The sequence below is a fragment of the Dermochelys coriacea genome, chromosome 4, assembly GCF_009764565.3.
Source record: "Dermochelys coriacea isolate rDerCor1 chromosome 4, rDerCor1.pri.v4, whole genome shotgun sequence".
Lineage (NCBI taxonomy): Eukaryota > Metazoa > Chordata > Testudines > Dermochelyidae > Dermochelys > Dermochelys coriacea.
In genome coordinates, this window is record NC_050071.1 from 24,189,407 (window position 1) to 24,204,027 (window position 14,621).

General features: G+C 39.8%; 1 protein-coding gene across 1 annotated transcript in view; it reads left to right on the forward strand.

Moving 5' to 3' along the window:
• GRID2 (glutamate ionotropic receptor delta type subunit 2) overlaps nucleotides 1-14,621 on the forward strand; it is a 1,041,562-nt gene that overhangs the window by 686,379 nt on the left and 340,562 nt on the right. The window contains 2 exon segments of the mRNA XM_038399416.2: nucleotides 1,638-1,651; nucleotides 1,653-1,797. Of these exon segments, the coding sequence (XP_038255344.1) occupies nucleotides 1,638-1,651; nucleotides 1,653-1,797 (159 nt within the window).

Sequence of the window (14,621 nt, forward strand, 5' to 3'; positions counted from 1 at the left end):
GTAAATTTTTTGTTTCAGAAGAGCTTGTGAATTCTGTTCCTTTATTACTTCATACTGAATTATATCTTATCATTTAATGTCTGACTGAACTTGTGAATATGCATTTTAATAAATAAATATATAAAAAAGTTAATCGAGATAGCTGGAAGAGGGGGAGGCAGGTTATTTCTGTTTCTTCTGTGGAGCTTCGATATCCTCTGCTGGATGCTGCACTTAAACTTCTGGGCATAAATATATATATAGTATGAGAGTTTAATACTGTTAGGCACTAAGAGCCCTCAGCTTCCACAGAAGTTAATGGAAAGCGAAGGCACTCATTGCATTGCAGAAACAGGCCTTATATGTATATTTAATAGTTAATATATTACCATTATGGAATTCTACAATGCTTAAATAGCCTCACTACTCAGCACTGCCATTTTTTCACTGAAGCATAGGGAGCACCTAGTGCTGATGTAAGTTACTAAAAATTTCAGAATTTCCATTTAAATATTATAAAGTAATCAAACAGAAGCAAGCACAAGTGAGTGTTTTGCAAATCCTGACTTCACTGAGAGCTCCATATGCAGAGAGTTTCATAACAGGGACTAGAACATCTCATTCTCTCACTTCATGTTCCCCATTTCAGTTACCTGAACTGGGCTTACTAAGAAATACACTGACTGATTGATTGAAAATCCTAAATCACATGATAAATGCCACATGAATCACAAAACTGAAAAAGAAAATGTGGGGCTTTAACAGGCATATTGCCTCAAAGTGCTGGTTTGGTAAAAAGCTTTTGGGAAAAAAATAAATTCCAGTTGTTGAGTGTCACAAAGTGAGAAAAAAAATCCCATCTATGACATAATTAGCTTGCTTCCCCAGGTGGCAAGATGAAGGTTATGGACTCAATCAGGACTTCTGGGGAAGAGCTAAGAGAAGAGTATGTAAGTGTGTATGGGGATGGAGAGGAGTTGTAGACTCTGGGAGAGGCCAGGCTGCAGGCAAGAAACCCTGGTTGTGGGGGCGGGATACAGAGCAAGAGAACAAACCCTCCTGGAGGTGGGGCTGGGTCTAGCTGGAGACTGGAGTAAAGATTCTGTTTATTTTGGACTATTAGGGAGAGATACCACTGAGTTCTGTTGCTGAAAGATGTTGGAAAAATTTGAGGCATGGTGCTGCAGAGCTACCCTAGGCCACCATCAGGTGCCCAGGAGCTGGCTGACCCTCATACATTTACACACAAGTCCACCTACCATGTGGGAAGCCCAGACATTGCAAAATATACTAGTGCTTGAGAACCAGATAATGAAATTGTTTAGAAATTGACTAGAAACAGGAGAAACTGATAATAATTTAGGCCCCAATTCTGCAGCTGGATCTGTGCAGGTAACTGGGCCCCTGGTGTCTCACGTAGGAGTGGAGGTAGTCAGTGTGGATCTCATTGCAGGATTAGGGCCCTAAATTGTTGATGATAGCATAGCTAAGGCATGGTTATTTTAAAAGGTTTTTTAAAGCTGTTTAGTACAAGCAAATCATGTAATTATTGACAGGGTGGATAATAAACAGCTGAGGCAAACAGATTATGAATTCTGTTTTTGTCTGCCAGCATGTGTCCACTAACTGCTAATAATCAATCTCTAATCTCTTTACAGATTTCAAACCTCTACATATGACACTGTGCTTTTGTTGGCTAATGCTTTTCATAAGAAGCTAGAGGACCGGAAGTGGCACAGCATGGCTAGCCTGACTTGTATCAGAAAGATTCCAAACCTTGGCAAGGAGGGCGATCCATGGCTGGATACCATCAAGAAGGTACCTTCCTCCTATATTTCATTCTCTTTAGTTTCCATTCCAGTGAGTAATGAATCCCATTTGATGAAAGGTGTTCTATTTTTGCTCACAGCGGTGTCTTTCCAAAAGTGACAGCATTAGTGCAATGACAAAAAAAAGTTCTAGTGGAAAACTCTCCTTAAAGATTTTTTGTTTTGTTTTGTAATGGGCATATTTGAAAAAAAAATATTATGGTTGCTGAATATCAGACCCAGGGGTATTTCAAGCACAAAAAACCCCCCAATCATTATTGTGCCCAGGAGATAGGAAGGTAAAAAAAAACACAGATCAATTTTTCTAGGATAATTGATATTAGAATTACATTTCTTCCTTCGTCAGTAAAACAGTTTAAAAAAAAAGCTAATATTCTGTGCAATTCATTATTAAAATTCTGCAGGCATAATGTAATAGAATCATACAAATCAGAGCCAGAAAAACCCTATTAAGTCATCTAATCTATACCCTGCCTGTACAGGATTGTTCCCTATGGTATAATTTATTCTGCTTTGTCCAGCTTTGTTTCCCAAGGAAGCTGCTTTCCAGCTTCCACTGTTTCTCTTGGAATATTATTTCATATCCTAATTATACTCAGTGTTGAGAAATTTTTTCTTGATACTCAGTCTAATTTTCTGGAATTTAATGTTATACTATTATTCCTAGTTGTCCCTTTCCTTTTTTGTTGTTTATACCTTTCAAATATTTGTAGACTATTACCATGGCATTCCCTGGTCAACACCAAGCCAAGAAATACATATTTTGTCAGTTTAATCTTTCCTTATAAGTCAGTCCAGCCGGATTCATAATCATATTAATATCTCTTGTTTGAAATCCTTCCTCAATATTTTTCTGGTAATGATGTACATGGAATGTATATTTACACAATGTTTGCACTTCCTATATTGTATTAATGAAGGAAAACTACAGTGATTTTCAAAAATTACAAAACTGTTTAATCTTATTTTAAGAAGAATTAAAGTGTCTTTTTTTCAAAAGTCAGTTAACATAGAAAACATAACACTTTTTAAAGTAACAAGAGGCAGCTGTTTTGGGTCAGCTCCTAAGCCCTACCAGAGCAGGGTAGACTTGCCGACAAGAAAGATGGCTTCTTTCAACCAGCTTCTCCCAGTCCTGGGGCCAATCTGCACTAGTCGTGGTGTAAAACAAAGTAGCCTCAGGCCCAGTTTGTATGATACTGACACCCATTCTGGTATTGGAAGTTCACCAATGTAGGAACACCTACGCCATGCCTTTTATACCGGGGGCAGAGTAAGTAGCTTAAGTGCTTTTACAATGGTACTTAAGTTACCAGAGAAATCAATCAAGTAGATTTGGCTGCTCCTATGTTTATTTTATCTTAACACTACACCTTCTCAGGCTTGCTTGTTCCTAGAGTCTCCTTCCTCGGGAACTGTCTTTGCTAAATCCTAGCACGCACCCTTCTCTCTGAGGGCTACTTCCACTTACTTACTCATACCCGAGTGGGACACTCAGCCAACAATCCCACTTTACCTTTTCCCATCAGGATTAACACTTGTTATCTGAATGGGGCATTTCAGACAAATATAACCAGCCATGTCACATTCTCTAAATTGAGTCTAGGGATACACAGCCTTGAGAGAGACGGCTAACTGCATTTCTACTTTTTTTCTTAGCTTGCTTGTGACACATACCATTCCAGTTCTCCTACATGAGCATCATTTTGCTGTTTCTTATCACACTGTCAGCTTTTTGCAATGCTGCAGAGTTATTAAAATTCTTGCCAAGTCATCCTCACTAACATTTCCAGTTTGTCTTTTTCCATTTCCTGCCTTTTATAACAGGATGATCAATAAAACAAAGTCCTCCCATGACCTTTCACACAAGACCTACATTATGTGAAGATTAATCTGTGAAGCAATTCTCCTTGAAACATGAAGAGAAATGACCAACCAAAGGAAATATGAAAGTCTTTGAGAAAGGCAGGAGCAAATTAAAACACTCTGTAAGGGATGTGGGTTAGACCACTCATGAATTAACGGAAGGTGTGGTAATTCCTGAAATGTGCAGCCCTAGCCAAAGGTTGAGTTCCTTGTCTTTGTCTCTCCTGGCCCCGTTTGAAAAATTGGCTTTGGTGAGAAGCCAAGGTTTATAAACTGGAGGCACATCTGAGTATTGTTTGTACTGTACTGTGTTGACAGAAGAGGATTCTTCAAGTGCAAAATGCTACAGTTGTTCCAAAGCTGAAATCAAATCCAAATGCACAGGCTCCCATGTGTATGTAGCCCTCCACTTCTACACATGAACAGGAGCCTACATTCATGGGCCAATGCTGGAATAGCATGGAGAGGTGGATTTCTCTCTTTATGTTATGCTCCCCTTTTCCTTTGAACACATAAAGCCCTTTGTAGGAGTCTTGCAGGATCCCTACTTTGTAGTTTTGGTAGAATGCAGGCCAAACGTGACTGTTGCTACCATAGGCAGACCATGTCTACGTCAAAAGTGGCAGAACTGATGGAAGTGGCAGAAAACTTTTTAAAAACAGACACCCTTTCCCTATTGAGGATTTCTTCATCTGCTTCCGATTTGGTCCTAGTGCTCTGCCTTTTTCTCTCCCTCATCCCTTGCCCTGGCATCACTGAACATTGAAGATCCAATCGCACTCCCAATGTTCTCCTCCCCACTGAAGATCTCGCTCGTTGGTCCCCTTCCGCAAAGCACAGCCCAATACTGAGCAAATGCCTAGGATTTAGCTGGCTCTGCCTTGTCTGAGACTAGATAAGGCAGAGTGAGTTGAGCCCTGATAAGTGTATTAGCCGGGAGACATTCTGCTCCAGGACAGGAAAAAGACCCTCTCTTAGTCTCCTTCTGCCCATTTCCCAAAAGTGAGGGAGCAGTGACTACGGTGTTTCTGGGAAAGGGCTGTTGGTGTGTATGGGGCAGGGTTGTCAGAGTACTGGTGCATGTATGGCAGTGTGTGTCAGAATACAAATGCTTGTGTGTATCTGGAAAGGGGCAGAGGCTATGTCTGGTGGGCAGGGTTTGTGTGCATGAAAATGAAGAAAAGAGAACCTGAATAACGGGTTAGGTGGGGAGGACAATGAGTAAGAGTTTGTGAGAAGGGAGCAAAGAGAGAGCTGGGGAACCCCAGAAGAGAGTAGTGAGTTTGAAGGAGAGGTGAGTTCCTCAAACAGCACTGTATAGAAGGGAGGGAGAGAGGAAAAAATATGACATGCTACAGGAAAAATAACCTTGAGGGGAAAACAGGATTAAAAAAGAAAGGGAATGTTTTCTGTCATATAGTTAAAGGAAAGAAAAATGGGTAGATGCAATGAGAAGGAAGAAAATTGCAAAGGAGACATAGTAAAGTTTTCTTTTTAAAATGATTTGCAAGGAAGTGTAATGCTACTAGGGGACATGGTCCACCTACTGAACTTCCTATAGTAGCTAAAAGCCCAGAGATGGGCTTGGGGCTTGGAGGCACCTGGGAATGTGAGAGAGACTTGCCCTGCTCAGGTGGATTCTTCCCAAGCCAAAATTGTGGGTCTATGTTGTAGGAGTGTTGGCAGCGCGGAGGCCAAGGCTTTCCATCTACGTTCTCCTTGAATATAGGAGATCCCCCAAGTTCCATGGGTTTTGGTGGTGAACCAAAGAGAAAACCCTATCCCTTCTGCCATGAGGGAATATACAGATAACTCTGTGAGCTAAAACTCAGATTTTCCACTCCCATATGCAGGTTAATTCTGCATCAAGAAAAATGGCACCAAATGTTTAGCTATTACACTTAGCTTCTAGTGAATGTAAACAAACCCCTGGAAAAAAGCAGATTCTGCTCCCTGCCAATCTGTTGCAATTGAATCTGATAAAGATGGGTGTGCTTAGGCGTGGATTTCTTGTCATTTCCAATCTAATTTCTGATTTGAAATTACTACTACTGGGCTTTTGCTTTTCATTCCATTTCTAACCTCTCTTAGGCTGCAGAAAACCAGTCTCCACAGTGTAAATTGGACTGTTTTGGGGCTGAGACAGAGCTATTGTGTCATCATATTTCCCCTCTAACTGCTATAGCTAAGGTTCTGCCAGCCTTTGACATATGAACCCCCATTCACAACTCCGCCATAACCATTTGTCCAAGAGTAAAACTTCTGATATAATGTCTGGGTCCCACAGATAAATATTTGTTTTTCCTTCACAAAAATCCATTTGGCTATTTAAATGTAAGTATTCAGATAAAAGAAATTGAGGTTATCAATTTTTTAGCACTCCTCTATTAGCTTAGTATTGTAAACATGCAGTTTTTCATACCATAACTAGATGCTTATTGTGACTTTAAAATAAACGAGGGGCTTTAGAGAGCAGATAAATTGCACATTCTGTAACAGCTATTCACAAGATTTTGGGTAGTGTTTTGGAATAATGGGCTCAAGGTATATAAACAACATGCACCTAGGTCTCTGAATGCAAATGCCTGCTTTGATTTGCGCTGCCAGGCCTTATGCTTGGATAAAGTTCCTCCCTGGCAGTAAATGGCAAAAGTACCTTCAGACCCTACAGTCTTTGCATTGCCTTTATGGGGCCTGATACAGAACCTACTAATGAGCTTGTTGGGCTGCCATATCTTAGTTCTTTCTAACTTCAAGAAGAGGAGTATCCATACCCTTCCCTGGCTAAGAGAAAGGCCTGAAAAAGGGAACGAATGGAACAGGACTCGGAAGCTTGAGAAGGATTTCAAGCAACACACGGGTATGCCGCTCCACTCATAACACCACGTGAAGCATAAACTGCCCTGTGGCTTTCAATCTGATAGGCAACAGGCAAGCCCAAACAGGAGTGTAGCACAGCCTAATATTGCAGGAGCTTCTGTGCCAGAAATGCCCACGTGGCCAGGCTCTCATACAGCCAATTGCAGGTCCTTTGGGCTGAGTTGTGAGAGAAGCAGACTTTGACAAAAGGTTCTTTAGTGAGGAAAAGGAAGGATCACCATTCTGAGATCAGTAGGGGGACTGAGTCAGAGAAAAGTTCTCCCTCCTTCCAGGGCCGATCTGGTAACTAGTTCAGTACTGTGTAACATGGTACACAGGTGGGGGTTATGACCTGCCCTTTGCTTGCCTAGAGTAGGCAAAAGAAAAGCCTGAGATTTTCCACACACTGATTTCTTCCTCTCTATCTGGGTTTCACCTAACCATTCAAGCTGGACCAAGCTAGCTGTAAAGTCAGACTAAGAAAATCTTTGCATCTAGGTAAAACACCTCAATGTCTGTGATCTGACCATTGAAATCTGTGGGACTACTTTGATTTATATAGTTGAGAATTAAAAAAGAAATTTTGAGTCAGATAAACTTGATGTTTCAGAGGTAAACTGAAAGCAAGAATCCCGTGCAAGATGTAAAGCAAGTATAGAGCAGTACAGGAAAGGTAACAGTAAAAGTGTGAAGGGACTGATGAGAGAGAAAGGGAGAGAACAAGAAACAGTGGAAATCTGGGTTTTTTAGCTATATAAGATGAAGAGGGTAGGGAAAGGAACAAGCGTCTAAGAAATGGAGAGATTGGTTAACTGGCAAAAGAAGTGAATATTTAAAAAGAAGCAATGGAACTTGGTTTTTACAAAAGACTGGATTGTAACTAGAGCCAGTTGGAGAAACTTCAGAAGATCCTTTCCCTCAGAATATGCAGTTCCATCAAACTCAGAATGCTTCACAAAGTTGGGTCAGTTTTGCTGGAACTTTGTTTTGGAAGGAAACCGTATGGTGCGGGAGAAAAAATCTCATTTCTACATTTTTAGAAAAACATTTTGGTTTAAAGGGACTATTTATTTTGGATTTTTTTTTATTTTGTATAATGCAAAGTTTAAGATGTCAGAATTAAAATGAAACATTTAGCTTCTGTTAAAGCAAAACATTTCAGTCAACACACACACACACACAAAAATCAGTTTTTTCTTTCATGGAGCATTTTGAAAAGTTTGGGTTTCATTCTGATTCAGAACAAAGCCAAATTTCAAAGTCGTTTGTAAAAAAATGGAACTTACACCCTCCACCCAGCTGTAATTTATAGCTTTACTATCCAATCTGAGAACCAGGCAAAGGATAGCTATGCTGTTCCCAAACCAGAGCAGGAATCAGACACTGACTGTGTGAGTCACAGTCTGGTCAATTTTCCCCCTTTGCATTGACTCAGCTGTACTAGTTGATGCATTGGATGGAAGGGTAGTGCCAAAGATGTGCATGCACCCTGCCTGTCTGCATGGGAAGGTGAGTAGTGAAGGCTGCTCTCCCTTCTTTATAGGTGATGTGGATAATGTGAATAAGGAGGCTTTGTTACAACCCCTACTCTCATGTATAGGCAGGCAAGATTCAGGGTTCATGATTGAGCTAAAAGTTAGATAACAGTTCGATAGCCAAAGAAATTGATATAAACTCTTCAGAAGGAAAAATATTTTTAAAAAATTTGCATTCCAAAACAGGAGATCAAGGAATGACACCATCTAACAATATTTCAGACTCAGATGGAATCTAGCTCAAATTCCTTGAGGGAAAACCAGGACAAGAGATCTGTGACTCTTTTTAAAAGATACACAGTGCAATATTTAGAAAACATTCAGAAGCAGGGGAAGTGGTAATAGACTCGAGAGAAAATTCTACCTGCAGTGTCATTTGTTGAAAACAGTAGCAGTCCTCTGAGATGAATGCAGAATCTTGCTGTTTGTAATTATTGGAGCAGGAGAAATACTTGTGTGGGAATGCAAAAAAGGTGTTTGGTTGTTTCATATTTGTGCTGCCTTTTCCCCACTGTTTGTGAATGTTCAGTGCATAAATGTTTGTGAATTTCACACAGGAAAAAACAATTTTCACACCTTCATAGAGAGCTAACACAGGGAGTGTGCATCAGTTAAACCCTACTGAAGCTGTCATTATTCATAAACATAAACATTTTGCCCTGTTTGCAAAATATTTTAGAACAAAATAAATGGTTAAATTCATCAAGTCATTCATTCATTCAGAATGAATTTTACCAGCTCTGGCAATTAGTTTAAAATTTCTTTTTTTTCTTTAAAAGCAAATATTCTCAAGGACTCAAGCCTTGACTAATTTTATTATTCAATAAAGACACTAGAATGTGAAGAAAATAAGGCAGTCACATAAAACAATGATAGTGGTAGAAAATACTAATCTTCCTGAATAGTCTCAGAATAAATTAAAGAAGGATTATAGTGATTATTATGACTGAGGAAAAATGACTCCATATTATGGCATGTATCTGCACTTTTCACCACCCCTACCCTCATGTCTTCCCAATCACATTTGTTTAGTTTACTGATTTAAAAAAAAAAGTGTTTACCACTCCTAGCACAATAGAGCCCCATCTATCTGTGGAAGAGCAAAGCTGTATTTTATTCTGCCTCATGAATCATCTACAGATTTGCCTTCTAAATTCTGATTCAGAATTTGTTATTGTTAGTGATGATGTATGAAGCAGAAGGGACATGGTTTGTTTGTTTTTTCAGACAGTGGATTAAGCTTGCATTGCTGGCCATTAAAAAAATTGTGTTTTGAAGTTGTAAACTGAGCAAATGTGATACTGCAGACATTGATTGAGAATAAATATGCAACACAAAGATATAATGTTTACAGTCATTTTTGTGTGCATGCCCACACTTTAAAAAGGAGGATGTTTTTGAAAGAAACAACAGTGAGGATAAATATCTTGCAGTAGATTGGCAACCTAACTTTTCCATATAAGGTCCCACGTGTGCTGTAGAAGTGTTTTGTTAAGTAACAATATAAAACATTTGTTCTTGCCAATGTAAATAGGACTAAGCCATGTTTTAATAGTGTTCCCAAATCTTGCAACAGATGTGCAAAATTGAAGGCAGGATTTAGGAACATGGCTGAAGCACTATTTAATCTTGACAACCATTGTTCTTCACAGTTTTAACCGTGTCAGGACATTACTCGGTTGCGAAAGGATCTTCTAGCTCAGTAGCTTTATAATGTAGATCAAAATGTAATGTTTTCATTTCATTTGTTTTTGTTTCAAATTAATCCCTTTTCTAAAATAATTTGAATGTTATTACAAACTTATTTGACTATCTCAGCTATTATCCTAATGACCACAGTAAAACAGAGAGAACTTTGAAGAATCTCTTCACATAGAGAAAATCAAGGAGGCTGTTAAACCACTGCAGTCCTATAAATGACCAGTTCCTTTACATGCAGCCTCCACCATGCTGTGCAGAAGGGACAAAATCCACAATTCAAACCTAATGGCTTCACTTGCTGGAGAAAGGTAACTAGGTAGGGTTATTGGCCTCCTCCCCCAAATAGTTTTGACTAGGGCTGTTGATTAATCACAGTTAATTCACGTGATTAACTCAAAAATTAATCGTGATTAAAAAAATCAATGGCGATTAACAGCAGTTTTAATTGCACTGTTAAATACAATACAAATTGAAATTTATTAAATATTGTGGATGTTTTTCTACATTTTCATATATATTGTATTATGTTATAATTGAAATCAAAGTGTATATTTTTATTACAAATATTTGCTCTGTAAAAATGATAAAAGAAATAGTATTTTTCAATTCACCTCATACAAGTACTGTAGTGCAATCTCTTTGTTGTGAAAGTGCAACTTACAATTGTAGATTGTTTTTTGTTACATAACTGCACTCAGAAACAAAACAATGTAAAACTTCAGAGCCTACAAGTCCACTCAGTCCTACTTCTTGTTCAGTCAGTCGCTAAGACAAACAAGTTTGTTTTACATTTGCAGGAGATAATGCTGCCTGCTTCTTATTTACAGTGTCACCAGAAAGTGAGAACAGGCATTTGTATGACACTTTTGTAGCTGGCATTGCAAGGTCTTTACTTGCCAGATATGCTAAACATTTGTATGCTGCTTCATACTTCGACCACCATTCCAGAGGACATGCTTCCATGCAGATGACGCTCGTTTTAAAAAAATGTGTTAATTAAATTTGTGACAATTCCTTGGGGGAGAATTGTATGTCCCCTGCTGTATTACCCGCAGTCTCCCATATATTTCATGTTGTAGCAGTCTCAGATGATGACCCAGCACAAGGTGTTCATTTTAAGAACACTTTCACTGCAGATTTGACAAAACACAAAGAAGGTACCAATGTGAGATTTCTATTGATAGCTACAGCACTCGATCCAATGTTTAAGAATCCGAATGGCTTTCCAAAATGTGAGAGGGATGAGGTGTGGAGCATGCTTTCAGAAGTCTTAAAAGAGCAACACTGTAATGCAGAAACTACAGAACCCAAACAACAAAAAAGATAATCAATCTTCTGCTGGTGGCATTGGACTAAGATGATGAAAGTGAGCATGTGTTGGTCCACACTGCTTTGGATTGTTATCGAGTAGAACCCATCATCAGCATGGACGCATGTCTCCTGGAACAGTGGTAGAAGCATGAAGGGACATATGAATCTTTAGGACATCTGGCACGTAAATATCGTGCAACACCGGCTACAACAGTGCCATAAGAACACCTGTTCTCACTGTCAGATGACATTGTAAACAAGAAGCGGGCAGCATTATCTCCTCCAAATGTAAAACAAACTTGATTGTCTTAGCGATTGGCTGAACAAGAAGTAGGACTGAGTGGACTTTCAGGCTCTAAAATTTTACTTTGTTTTATTTTTGATTGCAGTCTTTTTTACACAATTCTACATTTGTAAATTCAGCTTTCATGATAAAGAGATTGCACTACAGTACTTGTATTAGGTGAATTGAAAAATACTATTTCTTTTGTTTTTTTACAGTGCAAATATTTATAATCAAAAATAAATATAAAGTGAGCACTGTACACTTCATATTCTGTGTTGTAATTGAAAGCAATATATTTGAAAATGTAGACAACATCCAAAAATATTTAAATAAATGATATTCTATTCCTGTTTAATGGTGCTGTTAATCGTGATTAATTTTTTTAATTGCTTGGCAGCTCTCGTTTTGACTCCTAAAAGATCCACACAGCAGACAGACTATGTGGGAAAGGCAAACCTGGCTAAAAAGAGAAGTTGCATTAAGTGATATTCCCTTCCACCACATGAATCTTAAGCAGTAAAACATGAAGGAAGTTAATCTGGCTGAATGTTTTGTACACATTAGGCCACAGAGAACACCATGGTCTAGCCAGTCAGTGACAGCATTATTACTGGATCAGTCACGCTGACCTGGCTGGAGGGAGAGTGCTTCCACAAAGCTGAACAAATGCTGGGGGGGTTGAGATTTTTACCAGATGGCTCTCTGCTCTTCTGAATGATTTTATGGTGCCATCTCCTGCCTACTCCATTCCACTGGCATCAGAAGGGAGAGGTTTCTCACATAATCGAAGATCAGTTATTCTTACAGTATCTTCCCAAAATCAGGTGATAGCACAAATGTGTTCTAATTACAGACCAGACTCCATTATAAATGAGGATCTCAAAATATACAGAAATATTTAAAAAACAGGTGAATAAGCAGAGAGGTACTGTTATGCATACGACTCAAATTCAGAATGAGGACAGAAACAACACTAATTAACTTTATCTGACTGTAAGATATATTTTCTTTTCTTCACAATTCCAGCCACTTAAGAATCTGGGCAAATAAACCACGCCCCCCACCTTTTTGGGGGTGGGTACTGATGCCATGCAGACTCTGGCAATGAAACCTGTTTGTCAGCACTGGGAAAGGAAAATTTTGGATTCAATTATTTATATATCCTATTTTATCAGAAATTTAGTTTGCCACCTTCAAATGTTACAGCATTCCTGCCTCATTCCCTGCAAATAACATGATGTTTAACTTAATTTCCTTATTGTCACAGGGCTTACTTCTCACTGCTGTGGCACCTTCTTGTAGTTCAGCTGCAGATGAGCTCTCTACCAGTCTGACTCCCCCTCCTTGGATTGCACATCCTAGGGTGTCTCTTTCCGAACGTGAATGTTCACTGTTCATGATGGAGTGTGCTCCCTCTTCATGGCTTGACCCTTCAGCTAGTCACTCTAGTTTTCCCTTTCCGGGATATCAAAATCTCTTTAGATAAACTGTCTCAAGCAGTCTACTTATTCACAGCCAAGGCTGTGCCACTTCTCTAGGGGCTGTTAGAGGAATCCGGGCTCACCCACTCCAGGGACCCTATGTCTAGCAACCATGATCTATACAATTTCAAACCCTGTTGCTGTTCCCCTGGGCTCCTTCCTACCTTTCCTCCTTATCTTGCAGCCCTCTGCTGGGTCATCACTGGAGTGTCTTCTGCTTACTGTGACTACTTTACCTCCTCTCGGGTTCTTGACAAAGTCTGTATTCCCAGGCATGATCCCAGCATATTTTCACGTAGAACTTCTCCTTCTCTCTTGCCAATTCCCCTCCTCTCTAAGGGGAGATTTCAGAGTACTCCTGTCCCTATCTTTTTTTTCTTTTTCCTGTTGTTTTATGGTACAGCAGACTCAGCCTGTGAGGCTATGAGCATCACCTACTGCAGTTTTTGCATTTAAAAAAATATCTATATCCTCCAATCCAGTCCTGTATCCTTTGAAAAGCTAAGTAATGCCTTTTTAATTCTACCCCTCTTTCCTGGTATTCTCTCCAATCCCTTCAGACTATATTCTTTCACCTTAAGGATTTTGGTTCTTCATAGAGAATCTTTCTTTCTATGTAATTCTGCCTGCATTGCCACAGCAGATACTCAACTGTTTCTTGGACTTTGTGTGTATCGCATAATGCATCTTTGTGCTTTGTTTAGTAAATATAAATAATCATTCAGCTCACAGTGACCTGTGTAATAAACCCAGGCCAGTTGGGTACAGCAGAGTAGTAGAAGGCAGATATACTGGCCATTGGATAAACAGTTTTCTGTTCCCTGACTGACCAGAGCAGGGGCTGCTCCAGGCTAGGGTGAACGCACGACTCCAATTAGCCTGCAAAGAGTCAGTTGAAGCTGTAAGGTGAATGAGAACATCTGACTTCAAATAACTTGCAAAGTCAGGTGAGGCTGTTAAGCTAACATGAACACTGACTCTAATTAAGGCCTTTCTGATACTATAAAAGCGCTAACTCCAGTCAGGCCAAGGGAGAACCAGGAGAGAGAAAGTGAGGCTGAAGGGATGGGCAATGAAGACACCCTCAAGCTACTGGAAAGAGAGCCCTAAGGTAAGGGTGAAGAAGGCGTTAAGAGAGAGAAGCGGGGGGGTTGTGGGGAAGTGGCCCAGGGAAATATAGCAACTCTGGCAGTAAAAGGTTGGCTGCCAACAGCTGCTGCCATTAAGGTCCCTGGGCCAGAACCTGGAGTAGAGGGTGGGCCTGAGTTCCACCCCAACCCGCCACTGCAGAAACACCTCCTGGAAGGGGAAGATTAGCCTCCCGTCCTGACAGGGACATAAACTATTATGGAAGAAGCCCGTAAGGACAACAGAGACTGTGGGAGTTCTCTCACCAACCTCCTTGTTGCCTTATGATGAAAAGGGCTCTGTAAACTGTACCCTGGTCCCAGAGAGAAAAGGGCTACATACAGGGTCACAGTGAGACTCTGAGGCTAGCATAAACCACCTGGAAGCATGGGACCCCTGGGGACAAGGTCAGAGCTCTGCCACACCTGTTAGCACTCTAAATATCATTACTTCACTTCTGTTATCATAGCTATTAAATAGCCCATTATCCTCAATTTTAAGATGTATTTCGTAGAACCCTCATCCTTTTTTCTCTTAGGTCCATGTTTCTTGCCATTCCTTCTTAAGTTCTCTGTTAACCACGCTTTTGAAGTTCCATTTATTCAGCGGGAGTGTTAAATCAACCTCCTCATTTTTAAAGCATTTT